This window comes from Taudactylus pleione, unplaced genomic scaffold (assembly GCF_031769625.1).
Source record: "Taudactylus pleione unplaced genomic scaffold, aTauple2 ptg000120l, whole genome shotgun sequence".
Taxonomy (NCBI): domain Eukaryota; kingdom Metazoa; phylum Chordata; class Amphibia; order Anura; family Myobatrachidae; genus Taudactylus; species Taudactylus pleione.
The window spans coordinates 7785063-7812375 of NW_028284522.1; the positions used below are offsets into that span (position 1 = coordinate 7785063).

General features: G+C 45.8%; 1 protein-coding gene across 3 annotated transcripts in view; it reads right to left on the reverse strand.

The window, feature by feature from the left end:
- LOC148524217 (uncharacterized) overlaps positions 1-27313 on the reverse strand; it is a 158965-nt gene that overhangs the window by 8049 nt on the left and 123603 nt on the right. For 2 of the 3 annotated variants that reach the window (XM_088472062.1, XM_088472060.1), the window contains 2 exons: positions 23219-23303; positions 12036-14100 (listed from right to left, as the gene is read on the reverse strand). In XM_088472062.1, the coding sequence (XP_088328188.1) occupies positions 13853-14100; positions 23219-23303 (333 nt within the window). In that variant the 3' untranslated portion in view covers positions 12036-13852. Of the gene's footprint in view, positions 1-12035; positions 14101-23218; positions 23304-27313 lie in introns of those variants that run through there. The other variant, XM_088472061.1, reaches the window with a different exon arrangement.

Sequence of the window (27313 nt, forward strand, 5' to 3'; positions counted from 1 at the left end):
CAATCTGTAATACCGCCTGGTGTATCTTTGACTCCACCATCGGTCGCACCATCAAAACTTGCACCAGGTGTAGATTCATTGTCTAAATTTGGCCTCCAATGTGACCGATTGATCGTCTGAGTACACAAACACTATAGTGACACACCCGCAACATTCCCATAACATGTCCATAAGATGAACCATCTACATATGCATGTTTAGCCACTGCCCAGCCATTGCCCAGAAACTCCCAAGTGCAACAGCATATCTATGTGTAAACTTTGTGTAACACATGTGCTGTAGGGGTTTATCGATTTTTGTGCACGAGCAGTATCAAGAAATCGCTCAACTCCATCAACAATATCATTGCATGCGACACTGAATCAGGCCCTATACGTGTATTGTGATTTTTTTCCTTCTGTTTGCCCAGATACAGTATATGCGGGTCTTAATGTGGTTTTACGGCAGTTCTGTGGTTATTTGGACAAAAACCCCAGGCAACAACCACCACAAAACTGCCATAAAACAGAAGGACATTAACAGTGGTTTACAAAACCCCGTCAAAACTGCTGAATAGTTATATTATCCCTAAAAGTTAACTATTGGCCATTTACACTCATCTATAGAGTAGTACAGTATTACGTTTGTTTGGTAGAATTATTTTATTTAAAAGTGCAAAAATGTATTACCTGCTACTACAAATATGTTTTACATACTTACTCTGCTACATTGTCTGACCAGTCTGGGGTTTCCCCTTGAAATATTGAGCTCATAATAACACAGAAAGCTCAGCCCACATTATATATATCATTACGCATGGGTTCCAAAGATAGAAAATATCTCACTTTCAGGTTGGTAGGTCTGTAATTATCCATAGCATAAGCAATTTACAAATGGTATTGAATGACTGTGCAGCTTAGATCACAAGACTTAGCTATGCCAAAATTAGTTTCCTTACCTACAAATTACATTGTAGAGCCAAGTGGTTCAGGAAAGACCGCAGAAGGTTGAGTCATTTAAGTAACTCCCTTTAATCTATTAGTCATACACGAGAATGTTCATGTTAACCAGCGGAAGCACTGCTCATATTACACTAATCACTCTCCGTATCTTGAAGTAGTTTCTATAGAAGCAAACCAAGCACCCATGTACATTAGTAGCCCTGCCCCACCAAGTATTTGGCATTTTTATAGAGTAACAATGTATAATTAGAGTGCACGGTCTAGGATTTGACTTCTAGAGGAAGTGGTGGGCCCTCAGGCAGTGGGGCCCACCGGGGATATCCCCTGTACCCCTGTGGGCTAGTCCAACCCTGGTTCTCTATGAAGTAGGTATTGCTAAAACTAGATATAAAAGAGGGACCCATCTCCTCTACACCTCCCCACACAACACGTTTCTGTGATAGCCACGTTTATTAGCCTTGGGCAACTTAATATACATGGGGATGTAAAGCACCCATGTGCCATTTGCCTTATATGCTTGAATGTCAACAGACTTATGGGATAAACTTTACTGGGACCAGTACATGTAAAACTTTACAACATAACATGGAGGATTACCAAAGAACTTGGTATAAGAGAGCACACATGCACAACAAATAGAAGTTTCAACAGTAACAACTTAAGACACAGGACCTGATTCAGAGCTGCTCGCTAGATGCAATCACTCGCTCCCAGCGTATGCAAATCCAGTGCATGCCCAGCAAGGCAGGCAATCACTCGGCAAGACATTAGCATGACCACTATGTTTGACGAGCGATCACTTTGCACTTTGTAAGTAGACGCCCACCAGCCATTCATAAGACGCCCACTTGTGCACGTCATCTCCAGGAAGTGCATGAAAACATTGGTACATCGAGCATCATCGGATGTGCTCGTAGTGCTTGAGGTTGACTATACCTGCCTGCAAGCACTGCGATCCCTTCAGTGTATAATTCAACCAGGTGATGTGTACTATGACGCTGCCTGTTAATTATGCACGCCTCTGAAACGGCATTTAAACACTCAGGCACGCCTGTGTCCACAACTCCACACCCCCCGTTACTACTGCCCTGCCCCTATTACCACCCACAAACGGCCTCTCCTGTCACTGATTCCACTGGGCTGTATTTGCAGGGTGAGTGAGCGCGCTCGTACTAGTTTGTGCACGCGCACTGTGAACTATACTCATGCACACAATTGCAAACATCGCCAGCAATGAGCGATCGCTTGCTAACGAGCAGGTCTGAATCAGGTCCACAGTGCCACCCAATGTCCCTCCAGTACAGCTTCTCAAGGGATATTCAGCCTTTACCTATTGCTATACTCCAACACCCCTTCTCAATAGCTGTGGCGTTGTCTACTTAACCCAATTTCCTTAATAACTTGTAAATTCTGGGCCTGATTCAGACCCGCTCGCGAGCGCTGAGCGCTCGCAAGCGGGTCGATGGTGCCCAAGTGCGCATGCGAGCAGCCAAAATGATGGTCGCGATGGTCAAGACTATCGCGACCATCGGGCTTGCGACAAGACCCTGCGGTAGGGTCTCGCTGCCGCAAGCCCTGGAGTGCTTTTGACCCTATCAGAGCCAAAAGCACTCCCACTGACATCACTAGTGATGTCAGTGGGGCCGTCCCCAGACGGTAGGCGTTCCCATGGGAATGCCTCCATCTGGGCAGTCACGCCCCCGGCACGCCCACCAAAGGGGGCGTGCTGTCAATCACCATCTGGGCAGTCATGCCCCCGGCAGGCCCACCAAAGGGGGTGTGCTGTCAATCACAATCGACAGTACGCCCCCTTTGGTGCGAGACCCATAACGACAGCTTGGCCATCGTTATTCGGGTCTCGCGCATGCGCACGATGGATTTGCCTCCGTCGTGCGCATGGACACTTGGGCAACATCGACCCGCTTGCGAGCACTCAGCGCTCGCGAGCGGGTCTGAATCAGGCCCTCTGTCCCCAGTTAGCCCTTCCCTTCTGAATTACCTTTATTTTTAAACATCAATTTGCACCTTATGGTCCTTCCACCTGCTGACAGATAAGTGAGTACGCAGGTTTGGTTTTGGTTCAAGCAACATCCATAAAAAGAGGAAGCGCTTGGTCTATCTAAAAAAAGCAAATATTAATATGTGTACAACAAGTGTATAATTGTATAAAATGCATATAATGTGTGAAGCCAGATTGAAAGTGCTCTGTGGACAAAGTATCTGGATATAAGCAAACACAATAAAATGTTTAAAGCCCCTTTGTACAAGGATTGTGTGATTATAAAATCCAAAACACTGAATGTCCACAGAAAGCGGGTGTTGTACCTTTCCCTACATTCCCCTGCTTGTAATCGCCGGTGTCCGGAACATAATACCCACTGCTTCAGGCTCCCCTTGATGGTATAAATGGGGTTGGATCAGTTCCAGAGGAGCCAGTCACCTTCGCTGCAAATGGTTATCAGGCATAGCTCCAGCCAATCTCCTGTGTAGTTCAATGCCAGTTTCCTGTGCTCCACGTGTGGTATGGCGTCAGCATGTATGTAATGACTGTCCGTAAGCAGGTTTCACCAACGCATTTCGGCACTAATGCGTGACTTTGTCACGGTGCCTGGTTTGCGTTAATGCTAGTCTTTTAACCCCATATGTCTCCTTTAATTGGTTACCAGGTGGATACCAAAAATAAAAGTATATTTTATGTTCTGATCTCCTTAATAAAATTCTATTTAAATCTTTGTTATGTTTGCATTAGAAGGCTTATTTTAAAAAAAATATGAATAAAAATGTAAAAAATATATTGGATTTTTTTTTTCTTTGTTAAAAATAATATGATATAATTGTGGCTAATCAAATTGAGTGTCTTCAGCAATTAATACATTGTAACAGACTTACCAACAAGTCTGGATTTACACGGAGTATAAATGAATTATATGAAATTGTATGTTTAGAATTTGGTTTTAGCAAATATTAAAATATTAAGGATATGGATATATTTCAGACTTTTAAAAGGCTTCCAAATCTAAATCTAAATTAGGTCCATTAGGTTCCCCAATTTTAAAAATCCTCTAGTCAAAAATCCGTCAAAATCAACGGTTATTTTTTCTTTTAAAAGAACAAACTCCTATCAAGCAACTAATGTAAACTTTATTTGATTGACAAAAATTTTTTACAAATTCATTTAAAGACTTCAGTAAAGACAATATTTTGAGTCCATCCATTTGCAACAGGTAATCCTGGTGCTTTGTCGTGAGTGATATTTAACAGAATCAGAATCCTTTGATCTTGCTCGAGATAGAACAACATGGAGTATACCACGTGAGAAGACTGGTTATGGCAGGATTATTCCGACTTTGGCAAGTGTCAGCCCTTGACTCGTATTCATTGTCATCACAAAGGACAATATGATTGGAAATTGAATCCATTTGATCATAAAAGGGAAGTGCTGTTGCTTGGAGTCAGCTGAATGTGAGGCAAGGTGTGCAGCGACCCCTTATGTTCTCCGCTCAAAATTTCCACAGAAATTGTATTTTGGAAGAGCGACTTTATGATCATACTGTACGTGTGCCACTGACTAAACCTTTCCTTGTATCCTCCTAATGAGCATTATGACTGCACCCTTTTTCAGTTGTAGAATGTGAGGCCAAAGTCCACTCATCTCGATCGCGTGCAAAAATTCAACTGGATAGCCAATTCTTTCACTATCATCTTCAGTAATAACTGTGTCGAGACACTGGAAATTGCACTCTTCGTCTGGAAGTTATTCAATGATATTGTTGTTGATCTCATAACAGTGGAAATTCTTTGGGCAAAGGAATGCTCTATCTTTCAGTTCGTATTCAGACAGGTTTTGAATGTTATGCCATATATTATTTCAATAATGTCACCCTTGCATAACATTTCATTTGGTATTTGAATGAAAGGCGAAAATGGAACATTGGTATGGCCAGAACCAACCGCAGATAGAAAATTCGGTGAATGCAACCTCGTTATGGTTTGTACACATGTTCTGTGTCAGAAGATACATTTCGAAGTGTGGCCACGATTTCAGACAGTTCTCGATAATGGTTCTGGGTGTTGAGTGAGGGACTACGGTTAGAACTTGATGAAAATCTCTAAGTATCTCTTGTCTGAGACATATAGTTGCAACCCATTGATAACTCATGCCTTCCAGTAAGGCTCTTACGTTTTGTTTTTTTTTGCTGCAGGGAAAATATTCTGTTACGGATAAGTATGCAACAGAAAAGTGTATGTCTGTCAATGAGACAGGGATGTGCCCCTGTCAGTGAGGCAGGGATGTGCCCCTGTCAGTGAGGCAGGGATGTGCTACTTTCCTGTGAGTAGTGTCTGTATGAGTAATGCTATTGTTTACAGGTGGATTTGTTTACAGATGGTCATGTGACAGTTGGAAGTAGTTCAGGTGAGCGGTTACGCTGGGAATTGTGCGGCCATTGAGAAATAATGCACAGTCATGTGATCTAATGTGTCCAATCATATTAGTGGGTATGTTGTCATTATAACAAACTACTTTACATGGGAACTTTGCCACTCCGCCATGCCCTAACCATTATCCCAATCTAATTTTTCTGTTTGATTGGCACATCTACATGGTAAGACCGTTACTTTGATACTGCAACCTTATTTATACGTACAGCTTTTCTCCTAAAATAGGTCTCATGGAAATAATATATAGATTTGGTTTCAGATTTTGATATTTTTATCTAAAAATTCCCCTCCTCTCCAATTTGGTTGCACATGTTTGATAGCAAGAAATTTCAGTCCTTGGGGTACTTTTCATAGTGCAATAAATGGTTGAAGACACTTTGGGTTTTCAAACCTTTCCTTATGTTATTTACTGTATGTGCTCTCCAATCCTTGTTTTCAACTTTCATATGGTGCGGTCTATATACTGCAGGCCACAAGAGACATAGGTATATAATATTAAAAAAATAACCTTTAAAAGATTAAAAAAATGCTTTTGTCAAATGATAATTTTGAAAAATAATTTTCATGTCTGGTGGTGCTACAAGTATTGCATTGCAATATAGACTTATCCTTACAAAGGCACTCTAATCAAAGGCATGGGTTATTGCAAGTAATAGTGATCACCAGCTCCATCCCTGTCATTATGGACCATCTCTACCATTACGTCAGGTATGCGGCTGAGTAATGTGCCACACTGGAAAGTGCCAGCTCTGTGTAACACGCCGGGACTCTGAGGGTAGTAGGAGAGAACTTGAGGAGTGGGAAGTGGTGGCCACTGCAAAGAGTGCAGTGAAGTGTGGTGTGGGGGGGGGAGGTTTGGAGGCTTATCAGAAGTACATTCCTGGCTGTGCCCCGCAGAACTGCAGGGCAGGAGTAGCGGCAATTAGAGAGTCTCAGCGGATGTGCGTCTCTTCTTCTTTGGGTATCTGCGCATGTGCAGAACTTCAATGGTAGAAACCATTGATGTTATGACGTAGCATAGGTTCATACCATCAATGGTTCTTCTCGTTCCAACAATGGTTGCAGAGAAATGTTGAGACTCCTTAGAGGCTGAGCCCAGGGATGATGTTGGACACTCTGGCGATGCCCCCTCTGAATTCTGATACATAATGTGCATCTCTGGGGTTTCCGCTGGTTCCAACGGTGGTGCAGCCTGTAATAGAAGCTCTTGGTTTGCATACTTCACTGCTTTTACCTCTGTTTCATCAAGATAGCAGGTACTATCCACTTCCCCTAATTGTGCAAATAACAGCTGCCCAATGGCAGGCAAGCATTGGGGTTCAGTACCCAGCATTTCCTCAGCTGGAACCATTCTCTCTATGTCCAAACAAAAACTCTGGGTCTGGTAAATGGCATGGCACAATTAATATTCCTCCTTGTCTGGGGATGAGAACGAATCCTCCTTTGGAAGCAGTCCATGTTACAGCTGCAGGGAAGCTGACAGGACAGGCTTATCTTGTCGCGGGTCTTCCCTCTCAAAAGCTGATATAGCAATTTGAACATTCATGACTTTAACAGACCCAAAAGAACTTGATATTTTGATCTTACCTATGAGCTCCCTCTGCGCTGTGTGATCGCCTCCTCCCGCCCATTTGGCTGAGTAACTAGTGGGGTCACAAAGCAATCTTATTCTGGCTCGGGCATCAGCCGCATACAACCAGGGGTGCCTAGAGGGGGGGGGGGGAGCGGGTACAAATTATTTGGGCCCGGGCTTGCTGCAGGGGCCCGGGTCCAGCACTGCTCCCCATCCCTCTTAAGTCACAGCAGCCCAGCACATGCTGCTGTGTGCTGGGCTGCACTGGGAGACTGCTCATGGCTACTAAAGCAGTCGAAGCAGTCTCCTATGCCTATGGGGGGAGTGATCACGCTGATCGCACTGTCCATTGGCTGTGAGCTAGGCTGACGAAGCTGACCCGGCACTGGGATCAAGATGTAGGACTGCGCCAGTGACACAGAGAGCAGCGCTGTTGTATGCGGCTGATGCCCGAGCAGCAATAAGATTGCCTTACTACGTTATACTCCATGATGTGAGTGTTCAGATATTGTTTAATAAATTTGCTTCTAATTGATTCACCATTGTGCACCTCCCGTTTTTTTTCTGATATATATATATATACATATATATATATATTTAATATAAAACTATGTTGGATAAGTATTAATTAGATGTTCTTGACCTAATGCAAATATAAAAAACCTGATAATGTTAGAGCGGTTTTTAGAAAAACAATTTGCCCGTTAAGTGGTTAAAGAAGTACTGTGTGTCAAAACTCTGTATATGCTGTGCTCAGAGAACTGAGACTACTGGGCAAAATTGGTGAGAACTTGTAAAATTTGATGCATGGACGATGTTTTTACTCAAAGGTGAAGCTCACAGGAACAGTAAAGTAGGACAGACAATACCTAGGTAGAGGCACTGGTGAACTGCCTGATTGTGGCTGAACACTGCCGAACCCTCAACTACTAGAAGGTGTGTGATGCTTTAAGAACCATGTGTTAATCTGATGAAGAACAGGGTACCCTCTATTACATGCTCCCTCTGTAGGAATAATCTGTAATGGAAGCTGAATGTCTGTATACAGGTGTCGCTGGAGTTTTAGCTAAAGTAACAGTACACAGAAGTGTAGTTAGGAATTTGCATTGAATTAGCAGAAGATGGTAGCTGTTTGCAGGAATATACTGGTGAAGACTGCACACAGGGAACTTTTTAGTCCGTGGGTTGGTAAGTGCAGGAAATTCCAGGTTGATGATACAAGCTGTGATACACAGGTAATGTGACAAGGCTTCTAGTAGATCTAGGTGAATGCAGGCAGGAACACACTGGTGTATGGAAAGGCTGCGCACCATAGGAGAGCACTAGGCCAGTGCCAAGGATATGCAGGAATGCTGGATAGACTCAGAGAGTGAAAGACAGGAGAAGTCGGCAGACAGAGCCACTGACTAACAGTGAGACAAGTTGTACTGGCAATGTGCCAGTACAGTGGGGGGAATTAGCAGCAGGGGTGACAAACACACAAACACTCACACTGAGAAAGATGCCTGCAGCCAGTCACCCTTCCTACCTACTACTAACTCACTTTCTCCTCCTAATGGCTTCCTAATGGCAGTTTATTTTAGAACAACAGACCTACACCCTCTCCCTACACTATCCTGTGTGAAATTGCACATGATCACGAGGGAGGGACTGTTATATGCAATCCAAAACATGCTAGATCCGACAATCCCGGGAAAATTAAGCTTTGCCTCATTCGGAGATCCAAAATTGTTGGGAAGACCCGAGCCAGATCTCAGTTAAACTCAGAGACCCCTAAGTTCGAGTATGTTGAGATTTCCGAAAACCAAACATGCACATCTCTAGCACTAAAACATTGGTGACATATCTTGTTTTTCTGAGTGGTCTCTGCAAATGCCACCTGTGGAAATTTGTGTAATGGTCTTTTGTAATCCACCAACATTTGGTAACTTTTAAAGTATCTAAATCTATGCAAAATGAATAAACCTTATGAGCCATAACAAAGGGCCGAATTCTGAGTTGGTCACATCCGCATCGGCTTTTTCATCTGGCCGCGACAGGTTACTTACCTCCTTATGGTAATGCGATAAATCACCCGTCTATGCTGCAGATCCATGTGTCTGCATGTGCAAGGCTGTCCTGCCCACTCTTTTATGTCCACAGCTGTCATCATTAGTATGTGTATTTGCACCCACAGGGCCGTAACTAGAGGTGTGTCCGAGCGGTGCAGTCGCCAAGGGCACAGGGTCCTGGGGATGGTACAGCCGTTGCCCCATAGTACCTACATTTGCCTTGCAGGGTGCCGTTCCAGGCACACTGCAGCCTGTACAGGTGCCTGCAGCATCCTAAGGATGCTTCGGGCAGTTCTGTACTTCCTACTGCAGCACTCTGCTCACTCCACACACTGTGTAAAAAATTACCTATCTGAATCAGATGTCCAATTTTCATCTGCACACTACAATTGAACACGGAAGCCGGAACACACACACATGACACTTCCACAAGATTGAACAGTTCCATACGTGTGCATGGTCACCGCTCAGTCACTGCCCAGAGGCACCCATGTCATGGAAAGTGTGGTACATCAACGCATGGATTAATCCGTATGCACTAGCGATCTCCGTCCATGTGCGTATTCCTGTTCTGACGCATGCGCACTTGCCAATTTCTTATTTTGGCGCATGCGTAGTATGATGAAATCCATGACATCCATCTGCATTTCCACTTGTATCCGACTGGACCAATGTGTTACTTATGTTTAGGTGTGTTTACCATTCTCGTATAATGTATCTATGATGTATCATATATCTGTGTATTTCATTTTACATTTTCTATTGCTAAATTATGTGTTAGCATACAATGACAGCTGAGCTCAGAGACTCTCCCCTGCTAAAGGACTATGGGCCTGATTCAGTACGGATCGCAACTGCGATAGCAATAGCAATTACGCACGCAGTCTAACTGCAAAGACATGCTAATCCTCTGCGATTACTATGCCGTTGCAGCACAACATAAGGACGCCCACCTTACCTTACACACACCCGTAATACTTAGCAAGACTCCGAAACCATCGGTAACATAGAGTACAATTGCAGCACACTTGCACAAGGTCTGACCTTACTCAGGAATTGCTAACCACATCGCACGCAGTGAAAGCCCAAGCTGCAGTGGGCATCGCAGTGGCTAATTTGATGCACGCCCCTGCAACAGCGTTCAAACACACTGGCACACCTGCTTTTCGTCGAGCACCCCCCTGTCACCTCCCCGAAATGGTACTTCCGGTCAATCATTCTGCGATGGGTCTGCATAGTGTAAAATGCATGTACTGTAAATTCAACTTTATTATTTTATTATAATGATTATTTTATTTTTGCTGAATTCCATTAACAGATTGTTAAAACTAGAGTACCAATAGTTGTTTTTCTTTCTTTACTCTCCTATGATTTGAATAGAGATACTACTACACATTATTCAGATTGAAGCATGAAGGGATTCCAGCCAAACATAGACAGAGCTCTATACAGGGCTGCCACCAGAAATCATGGGCTCAGTAAAAATAAAAAATGCAGCCCCCACCTCCCTGATCCCTCCACACACCCTCCCTCCCCCTCTGCCCAAAGGCCTGGTGGACTGATATGTCGTGTTGAGCTCTGGTACCTGGATCAGGAAACGCATGTAATGAAGCTGGTACGGGATATGTGGGGCACACATGGTACTTGTGTGCCCCACATATCCCGTAGACCTCTCCATATGTTTCCCAGATCTCTCTGAATCCCTACTGATCTCCCACATGTGCCTTGCATTCTGCTCAGACCTTGCCACCTATCGTCAGACAGGGTGGAGCGACCAGTGCCATACCGCAGGGCAGGAGGCGCTGTTTGGGCCTGTAAATTTTCCTGTTTATTATCATTCTCACTTGTAGCTTCCTCTTGTTTTATCCACAGCATCTCCTGACCTCCCCTATCTCTTCCCTGACCCTTCCCTATGGGGCCATGGCTCTTTTTCAAGTGCACTATCTCATGTCCCTATTTAAAAAAGGGGGGGGCAATGATCTTTTAGGCACAGGGCACCAAAAAGTCTAGTAACGGCTCTGGTCAGACCTGCCAGCATGACAAATGTATATATGTGTATATATATCTACAGTATATCGGTAACAGGTTGCAATCATCTGTGCCACAGGGCCCCATACATGTGTACCACATGTACTCTCCCTGATGGCATCACTGGCTCCATATGTGTGACCGAAAGCATATTCCTAAGAGTATCCCTTCTATTCAATAAGCGTCATCTATAGAATTACTGGGTCCAATCTTATAATTTACTGTATATGCAAAAAAAAATCTTAAGGCTGTGGATCGCTAAATACTTTATTATAGAATCACTTAAATGCAATAAGTCATTATTTAAAAGATGTTCCATATATGTTTTTACAACTTATTTATGATGACATTGCACTGAAATTTAGGTCTTCAATGTTTTTACAAATTTGTAGCACCTCATTGACTGATGAAATGATTACACCAGCAGTTTTCACTATTTGAAGACTGCACTTGTAATTATCACAATTTACGAGGAAAGGGAAGAGTTCATGAAATATTATCACTTTAATCTGTTCTGGAATTAAACACATCTAGGGGAAAACGTGTTCTTGGTGGCGTCTTGGTCCAAATTGAAGAACAATTCAATACTAGTAATTATACCAAAAATCTGACTTGCATCATTTATAATTTGAGTGGTTAAGCAAGAACATTCTTTTGGCCAATAACCATGATGTATGTGGATCCTAAAGCTGGGCATCCACTATACAATTTTCTGTCAGATATCTGTCCAATCTGGCTGGTTGGAATGAAAACCTGATAATGTATGGGAGCAAATGACAGTCGATCATATGGTTTTAAACACTGAAAAAAGGACAAAAAAATTGTTCAAATTGGTTACATTTGTGTATTTTAACCAATTGTCTGAACAACCATTTTTGGCTATTTTCCAGTGTTTGTAAGCAAATGGGCGATTGTCATTGGCTCTCATACATTACCAGGTTTTCATTCCAACCAGCCAGTTTGGACAGATATCTGACAGAAAATTGTATAGTGGATGCCCAGTTTAAGTGACCCAGTCATTTGGTCGGATGAGTGCCAAATGATTTAAAATGCCTGTGTAGGGGTTATTCAAAATTATGAGTTAAATAACATTATTCGGTATATGTAAGGCACTGTAACCCTACAGCAGGATAATTCCTCGGCATTGAAAACAATCCAAATTCCCTTGAATGAAAACTACTGATTTTGCAGATTACTATATTTTCTTTTTGTGTGTTTAGACTGACTACTGTGCCAACTGCCCACACCCTCTACTCTAGGTCTGCAAATCCATACTTTATGCGCTCTATAAAAGCACAACAGCTCTTTTAGTTAGAACTGTAAAGAGAAAAAAAGTTTCAAACAACATTCTAGGTAATACTTGTATAACAAACTTACATACAATGTCTACGGTCAAATATACATTTTTATGGGAAACTGTTTTAATTAGCTTTTAAATCAACAAAATTGTGGGCCTGATTCAGACCCGGACGCTAAGCCGCGATCGCTCGGTTGGGCGGTTGTTGCCCGTCTGCGCATGCATCACAGTGCGCGTGCGCAAGCCAGTCACTGTGATCGGGAATCGTGCGCTCATTGTACACAGACTGAGCGCTACTTTGAGTGACAGAATGTGCTGTTTGTGGGTGGTTTCAGGGGAAGGTGCTTGTTAACGGGGGAGCGGTGCTGCGAACGCAGGCATATCTGGGCGTCAAAACGGCGTTTAATTGGCGTCCATAATAAGCATGGAAGCGTCATCGTACATATCACCTGGTTAGATTTCAGCCTGCAGTGATCGCAGTGCTTGCGGCGGGGTAGGATCTACCTCAAGGGCTGCATGCTGCTCCGATGGCTCTCGATGTTACCGATTAATCATACACTTCCTGGAGAATGACGTGTGCTAAGAAATAAAAGTGGGTGTCTTTATACCGGCGTGCGTTCACTCTGCCGTCGCTCTCTAAGACATAGGGGGTGTCCTTAAGCCTGGCTGTGTGATCGCGGAATTTGCATACCTGGCCCCTGACGGCAGTGAAAGTGCGCTGCTTAGCGTCCGGGTCTGAATCGCCCCCTCTGTCCATTATTGTTCTAATTTTTGTTTCCAGTGTTTTGTTCTTACTTTGATGGTAGATTTTTCCTGTGACTTTAGGATAAAATGAAATGCCTAATTTAAATTACTTGTGCTCCTATGTAGTGGTGTGAAGCAAATGTCTGTGGTGTGAAGCAAATGTCCACCCAAATATATAGTTGAGTAATAAACCCCATTATTTCAGGGGTGTTTTAAGGGTACCCCACGAGCAGAGCTCTTCTCCCCATACCTCTTCCCGGTAGCACCATATTTCTGGGCCTATATCTGGAATGAGGCACATCATGCATAGAAGAGAGCTAAGACTCTGACACAGTGACAGATAAATTAGCCTCTGCATTATGTGCATGCATCCAAACCCTGAAGTGTGAGGTCCAGGGCTTCTGTCATTGAGGAGATACCCACCTTGCCTGTGGTGGCACTCTTACTCTGATTCACTTGCCCAGTAGGAGGGGAATTTCGGAAAATGAATGCTTTAAATTCAAATTAGTTTCTCATGTATCCTGAGCGATGATTGACTCAAAAACACTGAATTTTAAAAATGACTATGGTGGCAGAAAAATGAACCATTAGAAAAGCTCAGGGATAATCTCCTAAACTGGAAGGGTCACAGTCATGGGGCCCTTAGCATTTGCTTACTTAGACGGAGCAACATTTGCTATTAAAACCTCTGTTTGGGTGTACAGTAAATAAAGCATGTTTTCATTGACAATATTCATTTACCAAAGCTGAGCCTTTATGTAAGCACTTTTATCTGCACCTACTCCACACAATATCCCATTGCACAGCCGTCTGCTCTGGGATCAGATCCAGCCCACCACACCTTACTGCTGCTAATGGGAATTTGATGTGATCTCCACCACTCCCCTTTGGTGATAATCTGTCCACGTCCAAACAGGCTCCTGTCATAGCCACTTATTGGCCAGTGTACGACGTGGCCTCTTGCCTTCAGATCCTCCTGAACATCCCTTGCAATCCCCTCCTCAAGATACAGGTGCCATTTCTGGTCTACACAGGAAAGAAAACAGAGGATATACATAATGGATGACTACACAAAAAGTGTTACCTGACAGTTTTAGATTATCCACTAATTAGTAATTAGGTAATTATTTACAGCAAAATAGTTGTATGTTTCTGATTGTTAAACAGTACAAACCGCTTACAATTGGATACAGTCATTTTAAATCCTACAAATTTAACCTAAGGGGATTCATTGTTCTGGAGCACATGAACATTGTCTGGCCTGTTTCTATGAACAACTTACAATCCTTTACAGGCATCTACACACTAATCTGTTCTAATGTCAACCTAAGAAAATAGTGTCGGTGTCATCTATGAAATCTCTATGTCACACTCATTAACAGGCAGTCATCTCAAGTAGCAATCCATTTGTGTACATAGCCCAAATTCGTGATGTAATATAAAATATCACCTTACAGTATTCCAGACACTTGTGTAATAGTAGAAAAAACAGAGTGATATATAAAGTGGCATATTGTACACAGTATAGAGAGCACTTGACATAAGATTCTAGGGCACCTTCCTGAAGGACCAAAGTATCTTCACGCCACACTCCCCCCTCCATGTTTCCAAATACCATACCTGCCACACTCTCCCTCCTTGCTACAAGACTGCCACACTAATCCTCCATGTTGCCAAACACCCCAACTTCCACACTTCCCCTCACTGCTGTCAGATATCCAACCTGCCCAGTTGATTACTTTGCAAGTCACCCAAGCTGTCGTTAGCCTCACCAACACATCTCTCCTTCTGACTGCTGCACCTAACCTGACACCATTGTACACTACCAGAATCTGGAATGGTCAATATGCACACTGCTTTTATAGCTGCACTAACAAAACAGATAATAAGAAGATATTACAAGACATTAACTTTGTAAGTTCATATACAGTATTTTTGTTTATTGCTAGCAATATATACATTATTCTCTCTCTCTCATATATATATATATATATATATATATATATATATATATATATATTGTGGTCGAAGTGGAAATTTTGAAGTGGGGGTATGGAAAAATCAGGGGGGCTTTACTTAGGCAGGCCCAATCCTGAGCCCCCCTTATATTTCCATACCCCCACTTCCTCCCCTCCCAGCTCACCTGCCCTCACACCTCAGCTCCCAGCTCACCTGCCCTCACACCTCACTGCACAGCTCACCTGCCCTCCCAGCTTAAAGCACAGCTCCCAGCTCACCCACCCTCATACCTCCCAGCACAGCTCCCAGCTCACCTGCCCTCACAGTACAGCTCACCTGCCCTCCCATCTCCCAGCACAGCTCCCAGCTCACCTGCCCTCCCATCTCACAGCACAGCTCTCAGCTCACCAACCCTCCCACCTCACAGCACAGCTCCCAGCTCACCTGCCCTCACACCTCACTGCACAGCTCACCTGCCCTCACACCTCACAGCACAGCTCACCTGCCCTCCCAGCCCTCATACCTCCCAGCACAGCTCCCAGCTCACCTGCCCTCACAGTACAGCTCACCTGCCCTCCCATCTCCCAGCACAGCTCCCAGCTCACCTGCCCTCCCATCTCACAGCACAGCTCTCAGCTCACCCACCCTCCCACCTCACAGCACAGCTCCCAGCTCACCTGCCCTCCCACCTCACAGCACAGCTCCCAACTCACCTGCCCTCCCATCTCACAGCACTCAGCACACCTGCCCTCCCACCTCACAGCACAGCTCCCAGCTCACCTGCCCTCCCACCTCACAGCTCACCTGCCCTCCCACCTCACAGCTCAGCTCCCAGCTCACCTGCCCTCCCACCTCACAGCACAGCACTCAGCACACCTGCCCTCCCACCTCACAGCACAGCTCTCAGTTCACCTGCCCTCCCACCTCACAGCTCACCTGCCCTCACACCTCACCTGCCCTCACATCTCCCAGCTCACCTGCCCTCACATCTCCCAGCTCACCTGCCCTCACACCTCCCAGCTCACCTGCCCTCCCACCTCCCAATACAGCTCCCAGCTCACCTGCCCTCCCACCTCACAGCACAGCTCCCAGCTCACCTGCCCTCCCACCTCACAGCTCAGCTCTCAGCTCACCTGCCCTCCCACCTCCCAATACAGCTCCCAGCTCACCTGCCCTCCCACCTCACAGCACAGCTCCCAGCTCACCTGCCCTCCCACCTCACAGCACAGCTCCCAGCTCACCTGCCCTCCCACCTCACAGCACAGCTCTCCTGCACCCCCAACACAGCTCCCAGCTCACCTGCCCTCCCATCTCACAGCACAGCTCTCCTGCACCCCAACACAGCTCCCAGCTCACCTGCCCTCCCACCTCACAGCACAGCTCTCAGCTCACCTGCCCTCCCACCTCACAGCACAGCAATCCTGCACCCCCAACATAGCTCCCAGCTCACCTGCCCTCCCACCTCACAGCACAGCCCCAGCTCACCTGCCCTCCCACCACAGCCCCAGCTCACCTGCCCTCCCACCTCACAGCACAGCTTTCCTGCACCCCCAACACAGCTCCCAGCTCACCTGCCCTCCCACCTCACAGCACAGCTCACCTGCCCTCCCATCTCACAGCACAGCTCTCAGTTCACCTGCCCTCCCACCTCACAGCTCACCTGCCCTCCCACCTCACAGCTCAGCTCCCAGCTCACCTGCCCTCCCACCTCACAGCACAGCACTCAGCACACCTGCCCTCCCACCTCACAGCACAGCTCTCAGTTCACCTGCCCTCCCACCTCACAGCTCACCTGCCCTCACACCTCACCTGCCCTCACATCTCCCAGCTCACCTGCCCTCAAATCTCCCAGCTCACCTGCCCTCACACCTCCCAGCTCACCTGCCCTCCCACCTCCCAATACAGCTCCCAGCTCACCTGCCCTCCCACCTCACAGCACAGCTCCCAGCTCACCTGCCCTCCCACCTCACAGCTCAGCTCTCAGCTCACCTGCCCTCCCACCTCCCAATACAGCTCCCAGCTCACCTGCCCTCCCACCTCACAGCACAGCTCCCAGCTCACCTGCCCTCCCACCTCACAGCACAGCTCTCCTGCACCCCCAACACAGCTCCCAGCTCACCTGCCCTCCCATCTCACAGCACAGCTCTCCTGCACCCCAACACAGCTCCCAGCTCACCTGCCCTCCCACCTCACAGCACAGCTCTCAGCTCACCTGCCCTCCCACCTCACAGCACAGCCCCAGCTCACCTGCCCTCCCACCACAGCCCCAGCTCACCTGCCCTCCCATCTCACAGCACAGCTCTCCTGCACCCCCAACACAGCTCCCAGCTCACCTGCCCTCCCATCTCACCGCACAGCTCTCCTGCACCCCCAACACAGCTCCCAGCTCACCTGCCCTCCCACCTCACAGCACAGCTCTCAGCTCACCTGCCCTCCCACCTCACAGCACAGCAATCCTGCACCCCCAACATAGCTCCCAGCTCACCTGCCCTCCCACCTCACAGCACAGCCCCAGCTCACCTGCCCTCCCACCACAGACCCAGCTCACCTGCCCTCCCATCTCACAGCACAGCTCTCCTGCACCCCCAACACAGCTCCCAGCTCACCTGCCCTCCCATCTCACCGCACAGCTCTCCTGCACCCCCAACACAGCTCCCAGCTCACCTGCCCTCCCACCTCACAGCACAGCTCTCAGCTCACCTGCCCTCCCACCCCACAGCACAGCAATCCTGCACCCCCAACATAGCTCCCAGCTCACCTGCCCTCCCACCTCACAGCACAGCCCCAGCTCACCTGCCCTCCCACCACAGACCCAGCTCACCTGCCCTCCCACCTCACAGCACAGCTCTCCTGCACCGCCAACACAGCTCCTAGCTCACCTGCCCTCCCATCTCACAGCACAGCCCCAGCTCACCTGCCCTCCCACCACAGCCCCAGCTCACCTGCCCTCCCACCTCACAGCACAGCTCTCCTGCACCGCCAACACAGCTCTCAGCTTACCTGCCTTCACATCTCACCTACCCTCATACCTCCCATTACAACTACCCGCTCACCTACCCTCACACCACTACCAACTCACTTCCAAGTCCCTCCCAGGTCCCTTCCAGCACACACTACTCCATGCTGCACTCTGCTTACAGGTGCTGCACCCTGCTGACCAGTGCCGCGCTGCACTCTGCTTACCGGTGCTGCACCCCGCTGACCAGTGCGGTTCTGCACTCTGCTTACCAGCGCTGCACCCCGCTGACCAATGCCGCTCTGCACTCTGCTTACCGCCGCTGCACCCCGCTGACCAGTGCCGCTCTGCACTCTGCTTACCAGCGCTGCACCCTGCTGACCAGTGCCGCTCTGCACTCTTCAAGTTCTGACCAGCGCTACTCCCGCCTCTTCTCCTCACTCCTCGTCGGCGCAGCATATTGAATTTAGCTTCGGCCTTGGACCGGCAGCCAATTATGGGCGGCCACGTAGCCGCCCCTGATTGGCTTGCGGCCGGCGCCAAATTCAATATGCCGCAGGTCGCTGCTGATTGGCGACCGGTCCGCGAGCCATGATTGGCTCGTGGCCGGAGCCAAGTGTAAACAGGCAGCACAGCCGCTTGTTAAAGGGCGCTGTGACAGTCTCAGCGCCGGGTGATGAAATGAAGTGCCGGTATGATATGCCGTTTCATACCGGCACACTTCGAGCACTGTATTATATATATATATATATATATATATATATATATATATATATATATATATATATATATATATATATACACACACACACACACACACACACACACACACACACAGTACATCCGGAAAGTATTCACAGCACTTCACTTTTTCCCCATTTTGCTATGCTACAGCCTTATTCCAAAATGGAATAAATTTATTTTTGTCCTCAAAATTCTACACGCAATACCCCATAATGACAATGTGTAACAGTTTTTTTGAGATTTTTGCAAATAAATCACATGTAAATAAGTATTAACGGCCTTTGCCATGAAGCTCAAAATTGAGCTCAGGTGCAACCCGTTTTCACTGATCATCCTTGAGATTTTCCTACAGCTTAATTGGAATCCACCTGTGGTAAATTCAGTTGTTTGGACATGATTTTGAAAGGCATACACCTGTCTATATAAGGTCCCACACTTGACAGTGCATATCAGAGCACAAACCAAGCATGAAGTCCAAGGAATTGTCTGTAGACCTCTGAGACAGGATTGTCTCGTGGCACAAATATGCGGGAAGGTTACAGAAAAATAACTGCGGTTTTGAAGGTCCCAAAGAGCACAGTGGCCTCCATCATCCGTAAATGGAAGAAGTTCGGAACCACCAGGACTCTTCCTAGAGTTGGCCGGACGTCTAAACTGAGCGATTAGGGGAGAAGGGCCCTAGTCAGGGAGGTGACCAAGAACCCGATGGTCACTCTATCAGAGCTACAGCATTCCTTGGTGGAGAGTGGAGAACCTTCCAGAAGGACAACCATCTCTTCAGCAATCCACAAATCAAGCCTGCATGGTAAAGTGGCCAGACGGAAGCCACTCCTAAGTAAATAGCACATGGCAGCCCGCCTGGAGTTTGCCAAAATGCACCTGAAGGACTCTCAGACCATGAGAAACAAAATTCTCTGGTCTGATGAGACAAAGATTGAAGTCTTTGGTGTGAATGCCAGACGTTATGTTTGGAGGAAATCAGGCACCGCTCATCACCAGGCCAATATCATCCATACAGTGAAGCATGGTGGTGGCAGCATCATGCTGTGGGGATGTTTTTCAGCTGCAGGAACTGGGAGACTAGTCAGGATAGAGGGAAAGATGAATGCAGCAATGTACAGAGACATCCTGGATGAAACCCTGCTCCAGAGCGCTATTGACCTCAGAATGGGGCAACGGTTCATCTTTCAGCAGGACAACGACCCTAAGCACACAGCCAAGATATCAAAGAAGTGGCTTCAGGACAACTCTGTGAATGTCGAGTGGCCCAGCCAGAGCCCAGACTTGAATCCGATTGAACATCTCTGGAGAGATCTGAAAATGACTGTGCACCAACGCTTCCCATCCAACCTTATGGAGCTTGAGAGGTGATGCAAAGAGGACTGGGTGAAACTGCCCAAAGATAGGTGTGCCAAGCTTGTGGCATCATATTCAAAAAGACTTGTGGCTGTAATTGCTGCAAAAGATGCATCAACAAAGTATTGAGCTAAGGCTGTGAATACTTATGTACATGTGATTTCTTAGTTGTTTTTTTATTTAATTTGCAAAAATCTCAAATATATATATATATATATATATATATATATATATTTTTGTGTGCATATATATATATATATATATATATATATATATTATATACACACACACACACTTTATTTTTTCTATCAAGTTTCTAAGGATCAAAATCTTTTTGTTATATATAAAATTGGTCTGTTTGTTTGTCTCTCGGGTTATGCATTCGGACACCCCTGCACCGATTGGGGTTAAACTAATGCGAGGTGGTCCAGTTGGATCCTGGCCAGGTTTTAGAGGGTTAGGGTCCTGGTCGGACCTCTAATTAGTGTACGCTGGGCAGAACTTTTGATTGTGGGAGCTTGTTCTGGTCATTCCACTTTTTGAGTTTTGACAAAAACTTCACAGAGTGGTAACATTGGCTACCATAAGACATACTAGGAGGTTACGGTCCTGGTCAGACCTCCCTTTGGTGAATGCTAGGTAGAACTTTGACCCATGGAGCCTGTTCTGCACCTCCTGTGAATGTATTTGGATGAAAACTTCACAGAGTGGTGGCAGTTGGTCTAGGATGCCTAATAGAGTGGTTGGGGTCGTGGTCAGACCTCACAGCGGAGTGCCCAGGGCAGAACTTTGACCGAGGGAGTCTGTTCTGGGCCTTCCACTAGATGGATTAAAACGACGTCACATAATTTGGACAAAAACTTCAGTGTAGAAACATTGGATCCCAGAAGACATACTAACGGATTGACATCCCGGTTGGACCTCCCGGTTATGTACGATGGGCAGAACTTTGACCCGGGGATTTTGTTCTGTGCTTTCCACTGGATGGATTTGGATGAAAACTTCAAAGAGTGGTAACATTGGATCTCGTAACACATATTAGGGGATTTAGGTCCCAGTTGGACCTCACATTGATGTACGGTGGGCAGAACTTTGACCTGGGTTACCTATTTTGAGCCTTTCACTAGATGGATTTGGATGAAAACTTCACAGATTTGTCTGGGATGCCTAATGGGGTGGATGGGGTCCAAGTCGGATCTCACAGCAGAGTCTGCCGGGCAGAACTTTGACCTAGGGAGCCTGTTCCACTGGATGGATTTGGACATCACATAATTTGGACAAAACTTCTCATTAACATTGGATCCCAGAAGACATACTAGGTGGTTGAGGTCCAGGTTGGAACTCCCGTTGGTGTATGATGGGCAGAACTTTGAACTAGGGATCTTGTTCTGTGCCTTCCACTAGATGGATTTGGACGAAAACTTCACAGAGTGGTAACATTGGATCTCAGAAGACATATTAGGGGGTTGAGGTCCTGGTTGGACTTCTCATTGGTGTATGCTGGGCAGAACTTTGACCCGGGGGTTGCTGGGCAGAACTTTGACCAGTGTAGCCTATTCTGAACCTACCACTGGATGGATTTGGATGAAAACATCACAGAGGGGTGGCAATTGGTCTGGAATGCCTAATGGAGTGGTTGAGGCCCCGGGTCGAGTGGAGAAAGAAGCTAAGAGTAGCTAGAGTGGCGTCCATATAATATAAGTCCATAAGTATTAAAACAATAATAAAAACTTTATTCTGTGGGCTGACCACACCCACGCCTCACCTCTCTGGTGACTAGCTCCTCCTCCTTTGGTAGTTGGACAAACCCATACACTGGCTATGATCCCTTTCCATTACAGTAGCCAGGTGGGTCATGCGCCAGTGTATTTTAGTCTATAAGGTTTTCATCTGAATACCAGATTGAAATCCATGTATAAACTTTATATACCCCATTTCTCAGTTGCGAACACAGGGGGGTTTCTGAGTACCCAGATACACCTCCCCTGACAGACGAAAGAGCGGGCACCATGTTATTAAGCTCCGCCCCCTTGCGGAGCTTATGTCTTTTGTGATCCAATGTTACCACTCTGAAGTTTTCATCCAAATTATGTGATGTTGTCCAAATCCATCCAGTTGAAGGTCCAGAACAGGCTTCCTGAATCAAAGTTCTGCCCAGTGCACTTCCTCAGTAGGTCCAACCGAGACTCCAACCACTCCAGTTGACATCCCAGGCCAATTGCAATTCCTCTGTGAAGTTTTCATCCAAAACCATCCAGTGGAAGGTGCAGAACAAGATCCCCATGTCAAAGTTCTGCCCAGCATCGCTGGGTTAAAGTTTTCCCCAGCATAAATCAACAGAAGGTCCAATCAGGACCTCAACCCCCTAGTACGTTTTCTGGGATCCAATTTTCATCCATCCAGTGGAAGGCTCAGAACAGAATCCCAGGGTCAAAGTTCTGCCCAGCATACACCACCAGGAGGACCGACCGGGACCTCAACACCCCTAAAACCTGGCCAGGATTTAACTGGATCACTTTGCATTGTTGATCACATTCCGATCGGTGCATGGGGTGTCTGAATGCATGACAGACAAACAAATAAACAAACAGACCAATTAATTTTATATATAATATTAGAACCCCCCCCCGTAAAAATCTTGCATTTGCCCATTTCTCACACATATAAGGAGCATTGATGTGTTGCTAACTCTCTTTGTCTCCCCAACAACATCAATGTCCACCCCATGCATTGTCTGTTATTTGCAAGAAATGGGGAAAAACCTGTTCTTAAAGTCACTGGAGCAACAATCAATGTAGTTCTTTATTGTTATAATTTTCTGACAGTCTTTAGCTCCCAAATTTTTTTGGGTAGAATATGTCCATTCCCTTATTTTAACATAGCCCACGCTTTCTGGTATATGCCGTAGGAAACTAACTTTATACCATTGGAAAACTCCAAAAATCTGTTTTTGCAGAAACCCATTGGGAGTTTTAACAATATCACTTGTTTACGCTGAAGACACTTGTTACATCATTAAAATAGAACAATAAGGTAGAAGTGTCGATAGATGAGAGTCCTTTTATATTTAATCTAGTATTTAACACAGATTATACAGTACTTCTCAACCAGGAATCTGTAAACCTTTACCTTTTTTAACATACACCACATAAATTCGTGGGGCATCAACAGCCTGTTGAGGGTTCATTCCGAATTCTGACATGTTTAGAAGAACCTATAAAAATATAAATAAAGTGTGGTGAAAAAGGAGTTAAAGAAGCTGTACCCACTGGAGTACATCAGAGAGCTATAACAACAATATCCATGAACAAGAATTACTTTCTGGGCCTCATTTAGAACTAACCTATGTCAACCTTGTATGTGCTATCTACTGCAGGAGGTGCAGTTTTGTGGTGTCTTACAAATAATAGCTGATGATGATATAAAGATGTAAGTGTACAAAGCGCAAGGTTTGTTAATATTAGTACAAGAGAAAGGACCGGATATGAATGTAACAGACTTGGAGACCAGTCCCAGATAGATAGTAGGATTACAGATTAAATAAAGATCCAGATGGACAAAGGCCAACATTTTCTTAAAATAGGAGATGGCTTTAGGACACAATGTCAGATCATAGTAGGGGCAGATGGAGCAACTGCCCAGAGCAGTAGGGAAACTATTGCTCAGGGCCCATATGCCCACTACTGAGCCAAACCAAGCACAAGGGACTTGGAACTGTGGCAGAACTAGAGGTTCCATTTCCTAAATTTGCAAATATTTTATGCTGTATTTGTTGAATATAAGTATCAGTCCCCGTTCTTATGCTGTGTGAATCAACAACTGTACAGTGCAACTTCTCTTGTTGTGTATGTTCCGTGTAATTCAGAATCCTCCACTTAATTTTGCAGCCACACCCAGGGGTTAAAGTGGGCAGGAATGGGATGGAACTGAGTTCCGTCACCTCTAATGGTAGGTGGAAGGCCCTGTACAGAAGTCCCACAGACAGAGAGCCACTCAGTGTCTGCCTAGGAAGGCTCAATTTCGTCAGAGAAGCCAGCATATAGGTAAGGAAAGAAGCAAGTGAAGGCAATACATAGGAGTTGCAAAAAAACATTGGGCATCCAAGTGACATAGACTAGTTTGTGGGGACCCCATAAAATAACTCAAGTGTTGGGATATTAAACTTGGATTGCATCTCAGGGCTTGCACTAATTTTAATTCACCACTGATTATATGTATATAAAACAGATGGTGGCCTTATTAAGAGATGTAAATAGAATTTTTGGGTTTTTGTGGCTGCAAGCTGCTTTATTTTTTAATGTAAACGTGCCAATTTTCAGCTTATTTTTTCCATGCATACATATGATTTGTAACTAGAGATATATGGTTTTTTTTTCCTGAAATACAAACACACCCGAACTGTGGGGTTCTGAGTCGAAACTGAGTCCCGGTTTGGTTCTGCATTGACTTTGGAACTCTGATTTTAAAACCGAACTCGAGCTTTGGATTGGATTTATGTCCCTCCCCTGGCTTGGGAGGAGCAGGAGTTTGGGAGAAGCATGCACAGATCATAGGGTTATTTTTAAGCCTTAAAGTGTTATTTATTATTTTTATTTAGGACGTGGGTTCCCCCCTCCCAAACATAACCAGCCTCGGGTTCTTTGAGCCGTCCCTGGTTCAAAAAATAAGGGAAAAAAAAATGCAAGGGCTCCCCGTATTTAATGAACCAGCACCGGGCTCGTGGATCCAGTCCTGGTTCTAAAATTATGGGTAAAAATTTGCATAGGGGTCTTCCGTATTTTGAGAACCAGCACCAGGCTCCATTAGCAGGGGGGGGGAAATGCCCAGCCAGGGGTCACACTTGATGGGGTCCCCCGAAAAGCATTCATCCCCACAACTAGCCCAGGCCAGGAATTCCTGGGGAGGTGGGAACCCCCAATAAAGGGGTTTCCCTCTCCAGTGTATCCCAGGCTGGGGCTGAAGCCTGGGGCTATCCCCAAACCTTGGGCAGTGGATGCACGGTTGATAGGTGTAAAGAATAGATTGAAAGCAATATTGTCTTTTATATTAGGACTACACCTTACATACCTTATCCCTGGTGCCAGTCAGCAGTCGCTACCATGGGAACAGGCCGCTGATTGGCTGTGAGTGACTGTCTCTGTCAATCAATGGCCAGCCCGCTGATTGGCCAAGAGACAGTCTCACATCCAATCAGTGGCCTGTTCCCATGGCAGCAGCCACTGATTGGCTGGTGGGCTCTAAGTGCAGGAACACACATGGCTCCTGTCACTTTTGCGAACAGCGCTATATGTTCAGCATGTACATATAGCACTACTATGTCTGTCTGGTTCAGGTGCATGGTTTGTTATAATCTTACCCAAGAAGGCCTACTGGAGAAGAGGACCAATCTTCACCTTGGACGCTAATGGATTTGGGAACTGACTGGCGCCAGGGATAAGGTAAGTATGTAGTGTTAGTGGGGGCAAGTGTGATTGAGTAAATGAGTGAGTGCATATGTAATAAAAGAATAAAACCTTTCATGTGTGTGTGTACTGTCATTATTGTAATTTTTCTTTTACTGGAAGACTATAGGCACTAGCGGGCCCTTAATGCCCCGCATGATGTTACTTGTGGTTCTCCAAATACAGACATGTGGCAAAGGCTTTCTGGGACCTGTAGTCTTAATGTAAAAGACAAAATAAATTTAAATGTATTCTCTACACAATTATCAACCCCGCACCCACCACCCCGCCCTGGGGTACACTGGAGAGGGGGAACCTCAACTCCCCAGGAATACCTGGCCTGGACTTACTAGTTGGGGGGGATGAAAGCTTTGTGGCTGGGGAACCCCCTTCAGTGTGTCCCTTAGCTGTGGCATTACTCCGCCATGCGGGCACTAGTGGAGACCAGTGCTGTCAGATCAAAAAAGACCGGTGCTGATTTATTTAATATAGGGGACACCAACACAATTTTAACCCATATTTTTTGAACCATCACTGAGTTAAAGAGCCTGGCGTGGGGGGACCCCATGTAATTTTTTTTTTCATTAATACTTTAAACATTGTTTATTTTATATTAAACTGCCATACTGCCTGGCACTAATGTGCCTCTCTGTTTTCTACAGTAGATGTGCTAAATGTGCTTGTGTTACTGATTTTTTGCTTAGTTTAGCCGGTCAGCTCACTGCAGCCTTTGGCAATATGGGTGAAAACAATATTGTGAGCTGTGAGGTGGTCAAAATTGACTGGAAATTAATGTTATTGAGGTTAATAATACTGTAGAACAAAAACAGGCCCAAGTTACATGATTTTAGCTGTTTTACTAAATATTTTAAATAAATCCAGATGAGTAACACTTGAGGGTGGTTTTGTTTAACCCAAAACACGACAATGAATTATAGAGATGAGCGGGCTCGGATCTCAGAGATCAGAACCCACCCGAATTTAGCAGATCCGAGCCAGATCCAAGCAGGCTCTGGGTTTCCCGCCTGATTCGGATCTCAAAACCGAGGCAAATCCATAGAGTCTGATATCTCGTGGTTCACGAGCTTACCTCTCTATGATCAATGTAGTATATAGGGACCACGCGGCGGACCCCATTTCACTCCGGCTGTGGAGACTGAACAGGGAGGGTGGGTAGTGTAGGGCTTGGAGAGGTGCAGGTGCTGGTGCTCGTGCTCCTGCTTGGGTGCTGTGCTGTGTTCTGGGCAGGTGCACTGCTGATCCATTCTGGGCTGGTGCTGTACTGTCTGCTATGCTGTCTGCTGTGCTGTCTGCTGTGTCCATCTGGGCTGGTGCTGCGTCCATCTGTACCCAAGTTCTGGACTCAAAAAAAATAATAATATATATATATATATATATATATATATATATATATAGTAAAAAAAAAAAAAAACAATAAAAGTATCTTTTTGTGTAATATTTTTCTGTGTGTGTGCATGTTAGGCTTAACCAAACAAGATCCAGCCAGCAATGGCAGTTGCAACCTAGTGTTGCCCGACTCTAGTCATCATCAATCGGTGCTCTGGGCCAAAGTTCTGGACCTGTAAAAAAAAATACTAAGAGTGTCTTTTTTATATAATCTTTTTCTGTGTGTGTGTGCTTGTTAGGCTTAACCACACAAGATCCAGCCAGCAACGGAAGTTGCAACCTAGTGCTGCCTGACTCCAATCGTCATCAATCGGTGCTCTGGGCCAAAGTTCTGGAGCTGAAAAAAAATAAAAATAAATTGTCTTTTTTTTATGTG